Source organism: Eubalaena glacialis, chromosome 13 (assembly GCF_028564815.1).
Source record: "Eubalaena glacialis isolate mEubGla1 chromosome 13, mEubGla1.1.hap2.+ XY, whole genome shotgun sequence".
Lineage (NCBI taxonomy): Eukaryota > Metazoa > Chordata > Mammalia > Artiodactyla > Balaenidae > Eubalaena > Eubalaena glacialis.
The window spans coordinates 16,765,467-16,785,543 of NC_083728.1; the positions used below are offsets into that span (position 1 = coordinate 16,765,467).

General features: G+C 49.5%; 1 protein-coding gene across 1 annotated transcript in view; it reads left to right on the forward strand.

The window, feature by feature from the left end:
• JPH2 (junctophilin 2) overlaps window positions 1-20,077 on the forward strand; it is a 60,462-nt gene that overhangs the window by 19,694 nt on the left and 20,691 nt on the right. Inside the window, exon 2 of the mRNA XM_061208457.1 lies at window positions 2,534-3,326. Coding sequence (XP_061064440.1) covers window positions 2,534-3,326 — 793 coding nt within the window. The remainder of the gene's footprint in view (window positions 1-2,533; window positions 3,327-20,077) is intronic.

Here is a 20,077-nt window from a genome sequence, read left to right on the forward strand (position 1 = left end):
GACTGATGGGGCAATCGAGCCTGTAAGAAAGGAAGAGAGTCACCCAAGGTCACACAGTGAGATGGCGTTTCTGGACAGGTTCAAGCCAATCAATCAGCAAATATTTCTGGAGCACCTCTATGTGCCAGGCACTGTCCCAGGTGCCGGGGATACATCAGAACAGAAAACAGGAAAGATCCCTGCACCCACAAGGCTTCCATTCTAGCAGGGGAGGAAAAGCAATAAAGCAACAAATATAAATAAATAAGTCATATGGTATGTCAGAAGGTGATAAACGCTATAGAAAAAAAAATAAAAGTAGATCATGGATATCTTGGTGCTTGTGGGGACACAGGCAGATTGTAGCTTTAAATAGGGTGGTCAGGTAGTCCTCAGTGAGCAAAGACTTGAAGGATATAGGGAGGAAAAGAGTTCCTGGCAGAGGGAACAGCCAGTGCAAACGTCCGAATGGGAACATGCCTGTTGGGTTGACCTTAAGAGTCCCTTACCAGCCATCCTGGGTATCTGTCGGCAAGCCATTTGATTTTTTTGGTTAACCGGGGCAGCACATCAGCTTGTGTTTAAAACAACGGCTCTGAATTTCCCCCCTCACTTCAGTGAACATGTGTCACGCACTGTTCTACATACAAAAGGCACAAAGATGAAGGCAGAGAGAGAGCTTTCAGCGGTGCTGCTGCGGAGAGAAAGACCAAGAAGGTAGAACAGCTGTGTGTGGGGGTGAGGGGAGGTGTTGAGTTGGAGATGCTGTGTAACATCTGGGGGCATCCATCTCCAAGGCAACATGTGGAGCTGCAGAGGGGAAGAAGTTGGGGATATATTCGGGAGAATCTGCAGGACACAGATGGCAGTTATAATAACACCAGATGATGCAATCACCCAGGGAGGATGGGGAGGAGGTTTTGGACGGAGCCTCGGGGAGCACAGCCTGTTAGGATGGGGGTGGAATAAGAAGATATTTTGTCACCTTTGTATCAGCTTGTTCATACAACTCAGGTGACCTCACACGCTAGCATAACTTTGTAAAATCACAACATCACACATATCTTTTCTTTCTTAGTTTTTCAGCAATATTAACTCATTTAAACCTCCAACAACCCTATGAGGTAAGAGGCAATTGTTACCTGTTTGACGGGTGAGAAAGCTGAGCCTCAGAGAGGTTAAGTCACTTGCCCAAGGTCACACAGCTAGCAAGGGCAGAGGCAGGGTTCGGACCCAGCAGCCTGGCTCCGCAGTCTGTGCTCCTAACGATTACTCTGTGCTGCCTCTCTATTCACATCGTGGCCACATGCACAGATTCTATTTCCCAGGAGATCAGGTATTCACACTCATGGACATGCAAGGCCTTCTTGTTACCAGCTCCCTGTACACGCCATCTTGTGTACACGTCGTCTTACACGGTCTCAGTTTCATTAATGCGCACTTCACACACTCACTCAGCCTCGAGTGTCTCAGATTACTTTGGACTTTAACACTCAGATGGCCTTGTGTACTCAGACCTCACACATACCCATAATGTCACCTCCACTGGGCACTCACTCCAGTGTGTACACACTGCATCATACACTCATGAGCTCACAGAGTCAAAGGACACCGATAGGCACGCTCCTAACAGTCTTCTCTACCCATGGCCTTGCACAAATACACATTCGCCTGTGCCCTCCAACATTCAAACCGCTATGCAAACTCACCGTCTTATCCATTCATGACCTTGGACTTTCACGTCACCTTGCACACTAGGATAACCATGCATACGCATTTAACCTCACATACCGACAGAGCCTTGCCTGCTCACAAGTTTGCACTCTTTGATCCTCTAGCAGTCTTGCACCCTCACTCAACTTTGCCTTTCCTGCATACTTAAGACCTCAAATGCTCTCATAACCTTATATATGTCCCATGCTCACGTGATCTCGGTCACCCTCTGTGCACACACTGCCTTGCACACTCAAGCTTCTACACGCACACTCACAAATGCAATATTCACGCTACCGCACAAACTCACTGTCATACCACTCGCGCTCTGGCACATTCATTTGCTCTGTGTGATTCCAAATCTGTGCACACTCACACAGCCTCATCTGCGCACACAACCTCACACTTAAGATGGCCTCACTCAACCTCACCCGATTCGCACAGTAAAGATCCTGGTGCATTCCCACCAACAGAAATATTCACACCGGTCATGCAAACTCCTTCCCGCCTGTCCGCTCCTGTCCTGGCACGCACTCCCGAGGCCCCGCCTTCCCGCACAACTTCACACACTGACACTCGGCGTCACACCACCTCACTCCATCTTGCACGCTCGTGGCCTTGCCACGTTCCCACCGACAGAAATATTCACACCGCTACGCAGACTTCTGGCTTGCACGCCTTTGTTCTCCCACACTCACTCACGCAACCTCACACACTCAGAGCCTCACCGGCTTTGGTCACTCCGCCCTCCCTGCCCCGCAACGGCCTGGCCTGCCCCCGCCCCGGCGTCCCCGGGGGCCCCGTCGGGCCGCCCCACTGACCGCCCTCTCCTCGCCCGCAGGGACGTACCAAGGCCAGTTCACCAACGGCATGCGCCATGGCTACGGCGTGCGCCAGAGCGTGCCCTACGGGATGGCCGTGGTGGTGCGCTCGCCGCTGCGCACGTCGCTCTCGTCCCTGCGCAGCGAGCACAGCAACGGCACGGTGGCCCCGGACTCACCCGCCTCGCCGGCCGCCGACGGCCCCACGCTGCCCGCGCCCGCCATCCCGCGCGGTGGCTTCGCGCTCAGCCTCCTGGCCAACGCCGAGGCGGCGGCGGCGCGGGCGGCCAAGGGCGGCGGCCTGTTCCAGCGGGGCGCGCTGCTGGGGAGGCTGCGCCGCGCCGAGTCGCGCGCGTCCCTGGGCAGCCAGCGCAGCCGCGTCAGTTTCCTCAAGAGCGACCTCAGCTCGGGCGCCAGCGACGCCGCGTCCACCGCCAGCCTGGGCGAGGGCGCCGAGGGCGCCGACGAGGCCGCGCCTTTCGAGGCGGACATCGACGCCACCACCACAGAGACCTACATGGGCGAGTGGAAGAACGACAAGCGCTCGGGCTTCGGCGTGAGCGAGCGCTCCAGCGGCCTCCGCTACGAGGGCGAGTGGCTGGACAACCTGCGCCACGGCTACGGCTGCACCACGCTGCCCGACGGCCACCGCGAGGAGGGCAAGTACCGCCACAACGTGCTGGTCAAGGGCACCAAGCGCCGCGTGCTGCCGCTCAAGAGCAGCAAGGTCCGCCAGAAGGTGGAGCACAGCGTGGAGGGCGCCCAGCGCGCCGCCGCCATCGCGCGCCAGAAGGCCGAGATCGCCGCCTCCAGGTAGGACCCCGGGGGCGGGCGCAGATGGGCTGTGCCCCACTCGGGGAAGAAATCCTGGGCCAGGGCAACCTAGGAGGCCGTGTTTCGGCTTCTTTCTCCATCAGGGGCTCCTCCATGACTCTATATAGAGGACTCTATATAGAAGGTTCATTGGAGGTACTTCGGGATCTCATGTCACCTGTTCACCCATCCATCCATTGTCCAGACATCCATCCATCATCCATCCATCCATCCATACAATCAGTGACTCCCATCCACCCATTCACCCAACCCCTCCCTTCACTTAAACCTTACATTCACCCAACCTTTATAATATCAACGTGAACAACCATCTCTCTACCCACCTATCCACCCCACCCACCCAGCCCCTTAACTTCCTGCTTACTCATTCAACCACCCAGTCACACCCATCCATCCACTCAACCACCCATTCAACCACCCAGTCACCCATCCAACCAACCAGCCATTCATCCACTCACCCAACCCCTCCGTTCACCCAACTCTATCCATCCTGCCACCTCCAGCCGCTCAACCTCTCTAATATCCACCCAGACCACCACCCATCCACCCAATCATCCACCCATTCAACTTTACATCTTTACACCCACCCCACCATGCAGTCATCCACCCATCCATCCACCAACCATTCATCCAGCCACCCAGGCACCCATTCAACCACCCATCCATCCCCTCATCCCCTGCACCTACTTCCACTCAACTTCTGCCATCCACTGAACCACCAGCCATCCTATTCAACCATGCATCCATTCACCCAGACACCTTCGTTCACCCAGTTACCTCCATTTATCCAATCACCCCATTTCCCAGTCATGTTTCCATTCACTGAAACAACATCCACTCCCACCCACCTACCCAGTCATCCAACTATCCATCCATTATGCATCCATCCAACCGCCTTCATCACCCAACCATACTTAGATCCAACAATCCATCCCCCCTTCCATTCACTAAACCACCTCCACCCACCCATCTGCCAGCCCTGCATCCATCCCCCCTCCATCCATTCAGTAACTACCCTTTCATCCATATTCAAGCCCCTCTGTGTCTTTTTATTGTACTTCAGAAAAAGTTCCAGTGTTGCCTTCAAAGATTTATAACACCTACTGTGTGCATGGCACTATTTTAAGTGGTTTACAAGTATTGACTCATTCAGTCTCCTTAAAGGCTTTATAATGTTGGTACTATTTTTATTTCCATTTTACAGATGAGCTAAATGAGGCACTGAGAGATAAGGTGACTTGTCCCAAATCACCCAGGTAGCTAGAGGCCAGGTAGTAGGTGGTTCCTCCCCTCCTATCCAGCCTCATTTTCTACCACCCTTTCCTTGGGCCGGGATTTTTTTCTCTGTACCAGTCACACTGGCCTTTTATTATCCTTCTCTGGTTCTTCCTGTCAGAAGGCTTTTGTTCCTCCTGGTTCCGTTGCCTGGACTGCTCTTCCTTTCTCTTGCTGCCCCCTTAGTTTCTATTCCTCCTTCAGAGCTCAGGTCAAGCCTGACCCCCATAGAGAGCTGATGAGGCCCAACCCCCCATCACAGGCCGCCTCTCACTCAGCTGCATGGATGTCTTCTTAGAACATCTCACAGTTGCAACTTTATGCAGCTTATGTGATGTTCTTTTAACGTAATACTTATAAAGAGCTTCCTGTGAGCCAGTCACCATTCTGAGGTCTTTACATACATTAACTCATTTAGTCTTTACAAGATCGTGAGGAGGTAGGTACTATTATTATTCCCATTTTGCAAATGTGGCTGAGCTGCGGGGACAGCAAAGCGTGCGGCAGGACAGTGGTGAGAGGTACTAGCCTGTCCCAGTGCCTATAGCAATCCTGCTGGTGGCTCAGAACGAACTGGGCTGGAGGCTTTCACACTGTGGTCTTCAGGATTAAGCAGACCGAGGGCCAAATCTTGGCCCTACCATCTTTTAGCTCAGACCTGGGCGTATCAGTTTGCCCGTCTGAACTTCCGTTTCCCCATCTGTGGTGCCACCATTGCCTAGTTGTATGTGCTTGGCTAAATCAACCTCAGTTGTCTCATTTATAAACATGGGGTTGGTCTGAGAGTTAAGAAACATAGTGCAAGTCCAGTGGTTCACAGCCCTGTCATGGCATGAGTTCCCTTGGAAGCCAACTTTGAGATGGACATTAGTGTGCAGGAAGTTTACAGGAGCCCTCTCAGGATCAACACCTGTGGCGAAGGGAAGGCGGCAGGATTGGGCAGAGGGAGATGCTGGGCTGCAGTGCAGTCTCCACAATGCATCCGCCGACCACAAGGGGCAGCCTGCAGTGGAGATGACCTTCAAAGTTATCCCAGGTGGAAGTGAGGGAGCTGGATCTTTACACCCTCTGCACTGGATGCCGGCTGACCTCCAGAAAGGGGTATGACCTGGGGCTGGATGGCCCTCCTCAGCCAAGGGCAATCCCTGGACAGGATTGACAGCGGGCAGCGCTCTGAGCAGCTGGGTTGGGGGCAGGGGGAGGGGAGAAATAAATCCTTGGTTCTGAAGGGGAAATTGGGTAGCAGATCACAGTATCTACTACAGTGCTGGACACCTAGCAAGGACTTCATAAATATTACTAGTCATTGTCGTCCTTCGATGAATTCATTTTACAGATGTGGAAACTGAGGCCCAGAGAAGGAAGACAGTATGTTTTAGCCCACCTGACAAGCAAGTGAGAGAACCAGGGCTTCAGCCCCTGGCTTTCTGATTCCAAAGCTTTAACCAGCACATTTTCCCACTCTAAACTTTGTAAACTTTAAATTGTCACGAACGTATGAGTAGTTAGTATCATTAAGGCAGAAAGGAGGTATGGCTAATTTTCTTAAGACTTCTTGGTTAGGGGCAGAGCCAGGCTTGTGACCAGGCGATCATATAATTTATTGTCCAAACTTGGACACTTTTATGAGTAAAAGGGGGCACTTTTTAAAAATAACACTTTTATGTTGTACTGATTTTAGATTTACAGAAAAGTTGCAAAGATAGTACAGAGAGTTCCCATATACTCTCCGCCCAGATTCCTCTAATGTTGACTTCTTTCATTACAATAATACATTCATCAAAGCCAACATGCATACCTCACTGTTACCTAAACTCCAGACTTTAAGGTGGTGTCTGCCAGCTTTCTCTGCTGTAAAGTTACCATTTCCCCCTTTCCCTAATTTAATCTTTGGAACACAAACATCAAGTTCAGCCCACACTCAGGACGGAGAAGGGTCTGGAATTAAAGCTCTACCTTTTGGAGGGGGAAGCATCCACATACATTATTTGGAATCCTTCTGTACGGAAGATTTGTCTCTTCTTCCAAATGGAACATTTAAAAGTATTATGCCAAGTGTATATAGTTACAACAGGTATAAGCCAGGACTGTCTGGGGCCACCCTGGGACACGGCAGAGCTTAGATGAGGTAAGAGCTGAAGCTCTTGATTTGGAAGACCATGAGTTAGAATTCTGGCTCTTCTACTGAATTGCTGTGTGACCTTGCCCAAGTTGCCTCACCACTCTGAACCCTGGATCTTGTTTCTTCCTAGGGTTTTTTGGGGGAGTAGATGAGCTAATGCCTGTAAAATGCCTGGCATAGAGCAGCCAGCAGTAAAAGCAGTCATTGCCATCATTTAACATGTTCGCTTTTAAAAGTGAGGAAATGGAAGCTTGGAGAGAAGGAGGGATTTCCCCAAGCTCTCCCCTGCTGGGGGCAAACTCTTGCCCCTCTCTGCCCCTTTGCTTTCCCTGTCCTTCCTGCCAAGGCTGTGCCCTTGAACATGAAGGTGTTGAGCTGCCTCCAAGAAGGCTGCCAGGCCCGCAGCCGGGCACTGAGTCTCTGGAGTGAGAAGGTGGTGCCAGCTTCCTCCACGCGGTGCTACTGGGAAGGGAGTGTAGGGGAGATTTGGATTCCTCATCCTGGATGCCCACGGGGCTGGTGGCATGTGGGGAGCAGATGCCTGACTCGGTTTTAAACTCAGATTGAATTTCCAATTAAGGTAATCTTTGGGTTAGGAGGAAAAGCCGGGTTGTCTCTCTCCCAGGGGCTTTGGTGAGTAATCGGGCTGCAGAGAACAGAAAGCCTTCCCACCAGCCTTCAGGCCCAGGCGGACCTAGGGTTTCTGTCTATTGTGGCCTCAGACTCCCTGCCCTGGGCTTACATGGAAGCTATCAGCTCGAAGTCTAGGATCAGGACAGCTTTCCCAGGGAGAAGGGGAAAGCTGAGAAGTCTCATCCCCTAAAATGGACTATGGATTGAAAATGATTCTAGATCTGTGCTGTCCAACATGGTAGCCACCAGCCGTATGTGTTTGTCGAGCTCTTGAACTGTGGCTGATGTGAATTGAAATGTGCTACAAATGTGAAACACACACTGGCTTTCAAAGGCTTAGTAAGAGGGGCTTCCCTGGTGGTGCAGTGGTTAAGAATCTGCCTGCCAATGCAGGGGACAAGGGTTCGAGCCCTGGCCCAGGAAGATCCCACATGCCGCAGAGCAACTAAGCCCGTGTGCCACAACTACTGAAGCCTGTGTGCCTAGAGCCCGTGCTCTGCAACAAGAGAAGCCTGCACACCAGAATGAAGAGCAGTCCCCGCGTGCCGCAACTAGAGAAAGCCCGTGTGCAGCAACAAAGACCCAACACAGCCAAAAAAAAAAAAAAAAGACTTAGTAAGAAAAGAATGTAAAGTAACCTAGTAATAATTTTTTATATTGATTACAGGTTGAAATGATTATATTTTAGATATAGTGGGTTAGAGAAAGTGTATTATTGTAATTAATTTCACTTGTTTCTTTTAAATTTTTTGAATGTGGCTACTAGAAAAGTAAAAAGAAATTACATATGTGTCTCACGTTATATTTTTCTTGGACAGTGTTGCTCTAGACCCATTCAGGGCCCTAAGGAGATAGTCCAACTCCTTCACTGACCAGATGGGGAAACTGAGGTACAGAAAAGGACAAAGAGATACCCATAGTCACTGAGTGGTCAAGGGGGAGCTAGCTTCATGGTTCCTGATTTTGTGACTACGAACTCTTTTTGTAATGCCTTTTAAGGTCATGGATACTGGGCTGTGGAGGGAAGCTGGGATATCTGGGGAGGTGGCTAAACTTTTCTGGTTGTCCTGACAACACCCTGATAAATGGCTCCCTTCTGGAAGGAGCAGGGAGTGGTTCAGAGTGGGGCTTTGGCTCTGCCTCTTGCTGGCTAAATTTCATCTTCTCTCCGGACTTCAATTCTTTCATGTCTAAAAGGAGAATAATGGTATCTACCTCAAAACGTTTTCACAAGGGTTAAATCAGAGACTGTATATGCAGCACTCAGCACAGGGCTGGAAGCAGGACTCAATGAACGTTAGCTTCTGTTGTCATTGTCTAGGATTCTTGTTGTTATTGTTGTCATGTGCCCCTGCAGCAGAGGCAGGGGCTGGCCTGCAGGAGATCTCAGCTGCCCCAAGGTGTGAGGTTTGGAACATCTCAGGTTTTTGACCAGGGTGGCATCAGTGTGGCCCTGAAAACAGGGCCCCCTGGATTGGTCTGTCCTCTGCTCCAACACCTCCCCACCCCCATTTCAAACTACCCCCCCACCACCACCACAGACACACACCCAGATTGACCCTGGAAATTCCCAAGTTGAATGCAGGGTTAGAGTTGGCTTTGTGAGTTGCTGGGAGGTGAATTTCTTGGGTAAGTAGCTAAGAGCTTGGGTTATGGCATTGAACTGACCCAGGTTTGAATCTGGGTTCAGCTACTTACAAGCTGTGTGACCTTAAGCAAGTTACCTCACCTTCCTGTGTCTCACTTGCCCTTTCAGTCAAATGGGAATTATGTTAATTCTCTTTCAAAGTACTGTTGCAGAGAGTAAAAGAGATAGCCCATGTAAATGGATTTTGCTTTGAAGGCATGCAAGGAGATATACGCTGTTACAATGAATCCCATTATGATGAATCATTTTGTACTGATCTGAGTCTCCCTGAGAATGATATCACCCCAAGGGAAGTCTTCTCTCACAGTCCCTACAACTGTTTCCCAAACTTGCATCTTCTGCATGCCAGAGTCCCAATTTTTGCTATATCCATGTATCACCTCTGCTTTCCAATTTAACCTCTATCTTTAAATCAACTTACTTCAAAATATGTACAATTATTGAAAAGGAAGACTTTCGACTCCCTGTTGCAAGTGAGAGACCCATAGCACGGGAAGTTCTGAAAGCAGAATGATGTTATTCAAGTCTGAGGTCAAACTATTAATGCCAAAGATCCTAATCCTGAAGACTGCTTTCTTTTTGCTAAAAAGAGACATTGACAAGAGATTGACAGGTCTGAGAGACCTGTAGGCACCTGACTGAGGTTTGTCCTTGACCAACAAGAAGAATGGTCTGATGCTATTTCAAGCTGTGACTTCACATCTGCCAATGCCCATTTCCAGCACCTACAGGGTGTGCAGACCATCCTGGGGAAGAGGGTCTGGCCCTAGGCTAGGTCAAGGTAGGTCTAGGTAATTGCCCGTGTTTGAGTCTGTTTAACTTTTATTTAACAACAATCCATGTAGTCCTTATTTCTAGGAGCCAGAAGGATTCTAAGTACCTTGCATGTATTAACTCGCTTAATCCTCAAAACAACCCTATGAGGAAGGTACTATTATTCCCATTTTACAGATGAGGAAACTGAGGCACAGACAGGTTAAGTATCTCAAACAAGGTCATTCCTCTGAGTAATGGCAGAACTGGGAGTTGAGACCCCAGAGTCAGGAGATCTGGTTCTAGAATGGTCTTAACTGTGATCTGACTTTTGGCTGGATTTCTTTCACAAACATTGATTAGCACTTACCCTGGGCCAGGCTTTTGCTGGGGCATTGGTCACCCAGTGGATCAGCATGGCCAGCATCCTCTGGGGACTCACAGCCTAGTGGCCAAGACAGAATGGGATTTGACACAGTCAGTGGTGGGTTAGAGGGACAAGTGAGTAAAGAGTTACTAACTGCCGCAGAGGTGGTCTGGGAGATTCCCTGCAGGTGATGGGTGACTCTGCTTAGGAGTTTGCAGATGGAGATGAGGGAGAGAAAGGTCATTCCAGGTAAAGCCACAGAGGTAGGAATGTGTGTGGTTTGTTTTGGGAGCCATGAGTCATTGGCAGGGCTGGTGTGGGTGGGGAAAGAGATTAGAGATGAGCCGGGAAGGCAGCCTAGCGCCAGGTGAGGACGGCTTTGAATGCCAGGTTAAGGAGTTTCGAACTTACTATGCAGCAGGCAGTGTTCTAAATGCTTAGCTAAATTCACTCATCTAATTCTAACTGTGGCACATAGAGATTGCTAAAACATGCTCCAAGTCACATAGCTAGTAAGTGATAGAACTATAATTCTGGCCCGAGTCTGATCTTACCCAGGACAGTTTCTACCACTTGAGATACAGTGAACTTCTCTCTTTCCTCTTTTTTCTCTTTTTCTTTTTTTACATTGTTCAGAAAAACATACTTGCTAAAATTTAAGGAAATTCAGAATAATAGAAGATAAAAAGTAATAAAACCCCTTTTCTACTTCCACCTCTGTTGCACCTCTGAAGTAACGATTGTTAACAGTTCACTTATAGCATCCTTCCATTTACCTATTCTGGTTTGTGTTTTTTGTTTTTGTTTTCTACAACTGGGACTACCTACATAATGTTCTTCAGCTTGCTTTTAAACTTAATATGTTTACAGATCTTTTCATCTTATGCACATACTGCCTTAATCTTTTTAACAACTGCATTATATTCCACAGTTTGGATGTACCATGATTTATTTAGCCAGATCTCTCTTGATGGAGATTGAAACCATCTCATGTTTTTACAATTACAAACGAGGCTGCAGTGAACATCCTTGGACCATATTCTTGCTCATGGAGCTGGTTAAAGGGATAGCTCAGCCAGGTACCTTATCCTATCAGGGATATTTGAGCATCACCAGAATGCATTGGAAATATAATGCCATTAGCCCCGGTCTTTGCAAGGGACTGACTCTTGACGTTCATGGTCAAAATGTAAATTCTGTGGTCTCCCCTGACAAGGTCTATGGTACTCTTGAGTGGATTAACACAAACAAGCAAAAATCCAAATCAGCCCTGTCAAAGGTCCCACTGCCCCTCCATATTTGTTTAATAGATATTTAAGAATAAATGTTGCAAGGCATGTCAAGTCATTAGCCTGCTGGGGTGCCCCCATGTCTCTGCCTGTCCTTGCTTGCACAGATGTACTTTTATGGATTAAATTCCTAGAAGCGGAATTGCTGAGTCAAAAAGAATGTGCATTTCAATTATTAGCAGAACCCCAGGTAATCTCCAAAAGGCTGCACCAAATTTATAACCCCCTTCAACAAAGTGCAGTTGTGTGAGGGCAGTTTTCCTCACACCATCACCAACACCATGATTATCATTCTTTTGCATCTTTGCCAAATTGTTTGAGGACAATCAGGTGTTCCATGAACCCAGTGATCACCATCAACTGCCCAGGCCCACAGAGGCAAAAGTTTTCCCTTGTTCTGTTTCTGGCTCACCTCCAGAGATTCTTGAATATGCGGTTCCATCAGGGGGGATTAAACTCCCAGGGGGTGGCCTCAAAATGTTGGGAAGGCCCCCAGCCCCGGATTCCTGCCGCCCATCACATCCCTCCTTCAAGAATTGCCAGATGGACAAAATCCCTTTGCTCCCAGAGACCGAAGACTGGGATGAATGGAATTTCCTTAGTTGTCAGAGCTGGATTCTCATGATATACATGAGGCAGCTGTGACTCTAAGGCTGGCCTCTGAGCTGAGTGGTCTATGGAGAGAGAAGATCTTGCCTGGGTCCCTGGCAGCAGGGAGATATTCAAACTGTGAGGCAGTGTTTTGGGGGGAGCCAACCCTTCTGAGCTTGGAGAGGGGAGAAGCAGAGAAAAGACAGCATCACTCCCATCAGTCCTCAGAAAAAGCCGGTCAAAGGACATGGCCCAATGTGCTCATTTTACAGATGGAGAAACTGAGGCCTAGAAAGGGACAGCGACCCAGAGAGAGGAGCGTGGCCAGGGGGCAGAGTGTGGGAGGCTCTTCTGAAACCTCAGTTGGTTTCGGGGTCACATTTAACAGGTCATCCTGGAAGAGGACAGGTCTCTGGGAGGTAGAAAGGAGCATTTTGTCTCCCCCACCCCTGTAAACTGTGCTTTCAGTCTGACTCCGGAACCTTTCCAGCTTGATATTTCAGCCTAAACAGCAGTCAGAGAACAGACAGGCCAACAGCCTGCACCTTTGCGAGAAAAATTCCCCTTTCCTCCAATGCCAGGGTTTCCCCATGTCCCAGTGGAAGGTCTGACCATGTGAAGCCAGTGCTTTGCCCTGACCGTGGCACCTGAGCTGAGCCCCAGCAGTGCCAGGGACTCAGGGGTCATCACCAGAAGGGCCTGGACACAGGGTGTTGGGATAACAGTAACAGTGAGAATAATAGTGGGGACCATAGGGTAAGCGCTTGAGGGCTCAGACTCAGGGTCAGGCTGCCTGCGTTCTGGTCCTGGACACTTGCTAGCCTTGCGGGCAAGTGACTTCCCCATAAACTTTCTGTCCCTCCATTTCTTCATCTCTAAAATGGGGATCATGAGAGGTCCAGTCTTGGGCATATGAGAGGATCAAGCACTTAGGGGGCTGGGCACAGGTCAGGGCCCTGTTCTCACTACTGGGTACCGGGCTCTGTGCTGATTCCCTTTATATGCATCATCTCATTTAATCCTCATGAGGGAGGTGCTATCTATTATATTAACCCATTTCACAGATGAGGAAACTAGCCCAAAGTCCCCAAATAACTGACATAACAGGGCTTCAAATTCTCTGATCTGGACTCTACCCCCTTAACCACTGTTGGAAGAGAAAGTCTTTGAGCTCTAACATTTCAGGTTACTCTCCTGCCAGTCTGATATTCCGTGCCTTGACCTTGGTGCCTGGCCATCCTTTTGTATGGCAGAGTGGTTGAAAGCATGGGGAGATGGAGAAATTGAAGTTCGAATCCCGCTGTTTCTTGCCAGCCTCGTGTCCTTTGCCCTTCCTGAGCCTCACTTTCCTCGTCTATAGAATGGGGACAGTAACAGCCTTTCTCACTGTTGTGATGAAGACTAAATGAGATGATGTGTGTAGAGGATTTTACGTGGTCTCGGTGCTCGGTAAGGAGAGGCCAGTTTTATCATCATTCCTCTTACCCGGAGAGTCAGGCGGGTGGAACTCGGAGAGGCCAGCAGGCATTTCCTCCAAGCTTCGTCCTTCCCCAAGTGCAGGCTGTTTCACTCCCCTGGGTTTCCACAGCCCAGTCCAACTTCCACTTGACTTCCTAAGTCCACACCAGTGAGTCCCTGCCATTGGGGGAGGAGTTAAAAATAAAGCCCAGTCTTTAAATCCTTCAAGTAAACACCCAGCTCTCTAAAAATAGCACCTTTGTAATGGGTGTCTGGAGCCAGGTGGGCATTGCGGGATGGAAATTGGCGAGGCTGGTTCTTGCTGACAGGCTGGCGGGGGCCAAACCTCTACATCACCCTGCCTTGCTGCCGAGCCTCTGGGCTTGAGGGGCAACTAAGGATCCCTTAGAATCTCCAGCCCAGAGTTGGCCACCAGCCCCTCTCACTGCCCCATTGTAAGGGCCCCTTATCAGCTCTTTCTGCCCTAAACTCTCCATGCAACAGCTGGAGTGAGATTTTAAAATGTTAAGCCTGACCACGCCACTCTAGTAAGCAAAACCTTCAGGGCGTCTTCCGTTTGGTTTCCCCTGAAAGCAGAGCCTGAGACAAGGATTTGGGTGCAGGAAGTTGATTTGGGAAGTGACACCAGGAAGGAGGAGGTGAGAGGAAGTGGATGGGTAGAGTGAGACAAGGAAGAAGGAAAAGCCAATATAAATGTGTGTTATCGAGGCATCGCAGCAGGCACAGGGACTGGGTTGGGCTGGGACCTCGGTACAGAACACCCCCGAGATTGTGCACCTGGAGGATGGGGCAGGGGCAGGGGTGGTAGGTGGGCAAAGCATTATCCACTGGCTCCAGTCCCCTATTCATTGAAGATTTCCCCCAGGGGCATAAATCCACTGCACTTCCGGGTGTGCTTGTGCTTGGGGTCGGGGTGAAGGGGCGTCCTGCAGCATTGAGAGCAGGCTCCGGGTAGAACTCGGGAAGCTTGGGTGGGACACTGGCAGTACCCGGGCATCTTCCTGTACATGGAACTGTCCTGCAAAGTAATGGGTGAAAGTGGGGTAGACTGAGGGGCTGTGATGTGGGCATCAGGGGTGTCTGCCCTTAGAAATTTCAGATTCGCCTGCTTTGGCCCCCAAGACCCTTCCTGTCTGGCTCAAGCTTACCACAACAGCCCCATCTCACACCAGTCTCCCCATCACTCACCTCCAGCCTCACTTCCTCCAAAGGGCCATTCTCTTTCCTGCCCATGGTCCTTTGCACGTGCTATTCCATGTGCCTAAAATGCTTTTCCCTTACTCTTGATCTTGCTAGCACCTCGTTTATCAGGCCTCACCGGCTCAAATGTTTCTTCCTCAGGGAAGCTCTGAGCTCTTTCCTAGTCTGGGTTCCCGGTTATGTGTTTCCTGTGTGCCCCGGCCTCACCTGCCACCCCGACAATTGTCCCTACTCATTCTGTCTTCCCGACTACTTTGTATACTCCCAGAGGATGGCGACCCTGTCTGCTGTGTTCACTGCCAGGTGGCAGCACCCGGCACGGCACCCAGCACGTATGTGGGGCTCAGGAAGCATTGCTGAATGACTGATGTTAGGTCTCCAACATCTCGTAAGGGGAGGCACCCTCCATTTGACTCAGTTAAGCTTTCAATCACATTCAACAAATATGTATTGAGCACCTACTATGTGCCAGGGAGTGTTCTAGGTACTTAGGGAGGAAAACTTCAAGATCCTGGCCTGCATGGAGTTTACATTCTAGCTGGGGAGACAGCACAGCAGACATAATAAATAAATTTTAGAGCACGTGGGAGGGGGCAAGTTGCCTTTCTAAATATGTGACATGAAGGAGTTGAACCAGTTAGCCAACCGGGTACCTGGGGGAAGAGCAGCCCAGTAGAGGGCAGAGTCAGGAAAAACCTCCAAGGTTAGCATGTGCCTGGAATGTTCTAGAAGCAGCAAGGAGACCAGCATGGCTGACGTGGACTGAGAGAAGACAATAGTATAAGAGGCCGGAGAGAGTGCAGGGGTGGGAAGGGGACAGGTCACTGCCAGTGTGGGAGCCACTAGCTACATGTGGCAATTTATTTTGTTTTTTATTTTTTTATTATTATTATTATTTTAATATTTATTTATTTATTTGGTCGTGCGGGGTCTTAGTTGCGGCAGGCCGGTAACTTAGTTGCGGCTCACCAGCTCCTTAGTTGCGGCACGTGGGCTCCTTAGTTGCGGCATGCGAACTCTTAGTTGCAACATGCGTGTGGGATCTAGTTCCCTGACCATGGATCAAACCCGGGCCCCCTGCATTGGGAGCGCAGAGTCTTATCCACTGCGCCACCAGGGAAGTCCCAACACATGTGGCAATTTAAATGGAAATGAATTGAAATTAAATAAATTAAAAGTGCTCTTCTTCAGTCACAGTAGCACATGGCAAGGGCCTCATGGCTACCATGTCGGACGGCACAGAGGTAGACCGTTTCCCTCCTTGTTGAAAGTGGTGTAGACCCTGCCTTGGTGGGGCCTTGCAGGTCACTGTAGGGCATCAACCTTGCCCGTACATAACTGGGCACACATCCTGGGGCCCTTTCCTCACCTCTCAAAGTGGGTATGATAAAAGTATGCAAGGCCATTTGGTTCAGCTCCGGCCAAGGTCAGAATGCCTTTCCCATCATCCTTGCCGAACGGCCCTTCGGTCACTGCTTCTGTGTCTCCAGATGTAAGAAACTCACCACCTCTTGAGCCAGTCCAGGCCAACTTTGGACAGCTTTGGCTTTTAGATTTGCTCAAACCAGGAGAATGCTCTGCTTCTCTGTCGCTTGATTCGTTGGTCCCAGTTCTGCCCTCGGGGGCTGTGTGAGTTAGAAACGTGTTCAGCTGCAGGTCACAGAACCTGTCTTAAGCACTGGGCTTATATCTTCTCACAGAAGAAGATCAGAGAGGCAGTGCAAGGCTGACATGGCAGCTCCAAGATGCCCCGGGGGACGCCCCCCTCTGTCTTTCCCTCCTGCTCTGCTTAGAATGTAGTTTCTGTCCTGTACTCAAAGGTGGTCACAGCGCCCCTAGCTACACCTCCACATCCGGGGCAGAGGTCGGAATGCAACAGCTTCTCTTGATGGGGAAGGAAGCCCACCCGGGGACTTTCATCTCCTTCTCCAGAGCGGGTCACATGGCCTTCCCTGGATGCAAGGAATCTAGGAAGGTGGATAATTTTAGCTGGACACATTGCTTCCCTGAACAAGATTAGGCTTCTGTTAGGAGGAAAGAAGGAGAGAATGGATATTTGGTGAGCGGTTAGCAATGCCTGCCCTGGACATCCCTGCGGAGATGTAAAGATTGTGATCTTAATGCCTCTGAGAGTCTTCACTGGCTTAAACGTCTCCAGCCCCTTTCCTCAGCCCCTGTTTTCAAATCTCATCACTTTCTCCATTTTCCAGGTGGAGAAACAGAGGCACAGACATCATTTAGTGATCGAGAGCATGGGTTTTAGGGTCAGATAACACTGTTTCTTTCAACAGGTCACTTCCCTGAGCCTCAGTTTCCCCAACTGTGGAATATGGTGGAAATTAATAGAGTACTTACAGGTGAGGGTGTTGTGAGGGTAAAATGAGATAGTCCACGTCAAGTCCTAGCCACAGTGCCTGGCACACAGCCATCACTCAGTAGTGGCAGCTGTCATTTTTATTATTATAACTATGCTTTCTCTTGCCTCAGTGATTCCTTCCGGTGTTGATGAATGAGGAACCAGAGACCGCAGACTGGGGGAGCTCTCTGCCCAGTCCCCTAGGTGTTTCCATTGTCCCAGCAGTCACCCCAGGGAGAGCCTGTCTCCTCTCGTCTCCAGAGGGGTGTGGAGTGGGACCACAGAGAGGAGGGAGGGGCTGCAGTGAGGATCCATCTCTAAAGCCACCTTTGGCCAAGCACATCCCTCATGAGGGCTATCGCATTACTGCCCACGGGCTCTTCCCATCAGCCCCGGCTCCGTGCCACCCTATCTGGGAAGGGGGTATTACCCCAAGGTCACGGCAGCCCATTGCCAACCCCTGTAACCCCACAGGACTTGAGGTAGCCTTGCCAGAAGCCTGGCCAAGGACGGGGTCCTCTGAGCTCTGACCCACCAGGTAGGGTCAGAAATGCCATAGGGTGGGTCCTTTAGGTGGGAATTGGTCAGAGGTTCACCTGGGCAGCCCCCCACCCCTGCAGGCCCCAGGCATAGATAGTTTTTCCCTGAGCACCCCAGCGGGGGTGGAAATAGAGACCAGCACCACGTGCCAGAAAAGCTGGCCCTGGAGCCCTAATTAGTTCTTCCTTTACATTTTTAAAAGGTTATATATTCATGTGGTTCAAAACCCCACAGTTAGACAAAAATGTAAAGTTTGTCTTCTTTCCCTGTTCCCCTCTGGTTGCCACCTCCACCCCTGGTCAACTGTTACCTGCAGTTTTTTCTTTTCCTTCCAGAGTTACTTTATGCTTATATTAAGGTGAAACTTATGTTTGACCTACAAAACAGCAATTTCACATGGTTCCACCTAATATAAGCAAATGCAGAGATTCCTGTTTTCCTCTTTCTGCCACAAAAGGCAGCATATTATACATATTCACCTGAACCTCGCTTTTTTCTCTTTGCTGTGTGTATATATCAGAGAGCTTTCCAGATCTTTCCAAATAAAGAACTTTATCCATTTTAACTCCCACATAGTATTCCGTTATATAGCTGAATCATCATTCATTTAATCAGGCCCCTGTTGTTGCACATGATTGTTTAGGTAGTTTCCAGAATTTTGCCATATGAGATAAAGCTGTACGTTCATTATTTCACCCGTGGATCAGTATATCTCTAGAATAAATTCCCCCAAGTGCAATTAGTGGTCAAAGTCTCTCTGTAGTAGTTGTCCCTTCTTATCTTCCCATCCACATGGTAGGAGGGTGAGAAGGCCTCTGCCCCGACGTGCTGAGTGATCCTGGGCAAGTCCCTGCCCTCTGTTGGTCTCCGTGTCCTGGGACACTGAACCGTCCTTGCCTTGTTTTGGGGAAAAACAGCGACCCAGAATTGGCTTTTTGCTTGGCCTTTCCCACACCCCAGCCACGTGCACATTGTTACCACGGCTTCTTTGGGAGATGACTTCAGCCCGGACCAAGGCCAAGGCAGCCTAGTGCGGTCAGCACGGAAGAGCAGGCAGAGGGACCAGCATGGGCAAAGGCACAGATGCGTGACCACGTGGGGTAAGGCAGCGTTTCCCAAATGCCAGTCACTGATGTACCTTCCCGAGCTGTGCCATAGCCATGTACCCTCTGGATTATTATTTCCTTACTATTTGAAAAAATCTTAACTTTCTTAAGCCTACATTTATTTATTTATTTATTTATTTATTTATTTATTGGCTGTGCCTCGCGGCTTGCAGGATCTTAGTTCCCCGACCAGGGATCGAACCTGGGCCCACAGCAGTGAAAGCGCCGAGTCTTAACCACTGGACAACCAGGGAATTCCCTAAATTTATTTTTATGAAGCGTCTTTAGGTCATTACCGTAGATAGAAATGCAGTGTTACATAAAGAGAAGTTAGTGGAAAAAACAAAAACACAACCAGACAATACCAAAAGAAAACCAAAACAACATACGCACAAGAAAAAGAGAAAAATACGGTGAAGCAAAACATCATTAAACCATCCCCAGTGCGGTTGCCTACTAAAAGCTCAGATCAAGGCTGCTTGCTGCTCTGCTCTCTCTCTGTTAAAAAAAAAATGGAATATAAGACTCATTAAAGGTATATAAACATTAAATGAGGCTTTCTCATTGAAGAAATCTGGATGGTTGACTTTGAATCTTAAAGGAACGATGTTATCTGATGAATGTCCTGGTACCACCTATCATTTTTGGTCCTGTCAGTAGTAAGCTTTTGAGTCATTGGCCTGAAGGACAGATTTCTCCTCTCCCTCTTTCCAGAGCCTGAAAGGGAGGGAAAGCCAGTCTTTAGAAGGGCAGCTAGACTCTGGAGGTCTGAATGGGAGGAGCCCAAGCTTAGACCTTGTACACAGTAGGCACTCACTAAATGCTCGGCAGTGACTGATTCATTAATGGGCCTGAGGGGCTCTTATGAAAGAGGGATGGACATGCAGACTAACAGTGCCTTCCTCAATCTTGTCCAAGGAAAGCAGATGTCCTGCTCTCACTCTCGCCTCCTGTGGCAGACGGTTTACCTCAGGGCTGAAGCTTGCTGGTGGAACACTGGAACAGGAGTCCCCCAGACTGGAGAGGAGGAGCACAGGAGTACCCTTGCTACTCTCCTCATCCTCTTCCATCCCTTCATTTAAGCACACAGGCACAGAACAGATCGGCACAAGTTTATTTCTCACGCACGTAAAATCCAAAATGAGTAGCCTTCTCAGTGGGCAGCTCTCCTCCAAGCAATGATTCAGAGACCCAGGCTCCTTCCATCTTGTGGCTCTGCCATCTTCAACATACGGCTTCCAAGATCATAGCGCTCTCTGCATCAAGCCAATGAAAAGGAAAAACACCCGCAAAGAGGCAGTGGAAGGTTCTTATTGGCCAGGAAGTAGGGCACATCATGTCTTCTCACATTCCATTGGCCAGAATCTAGTC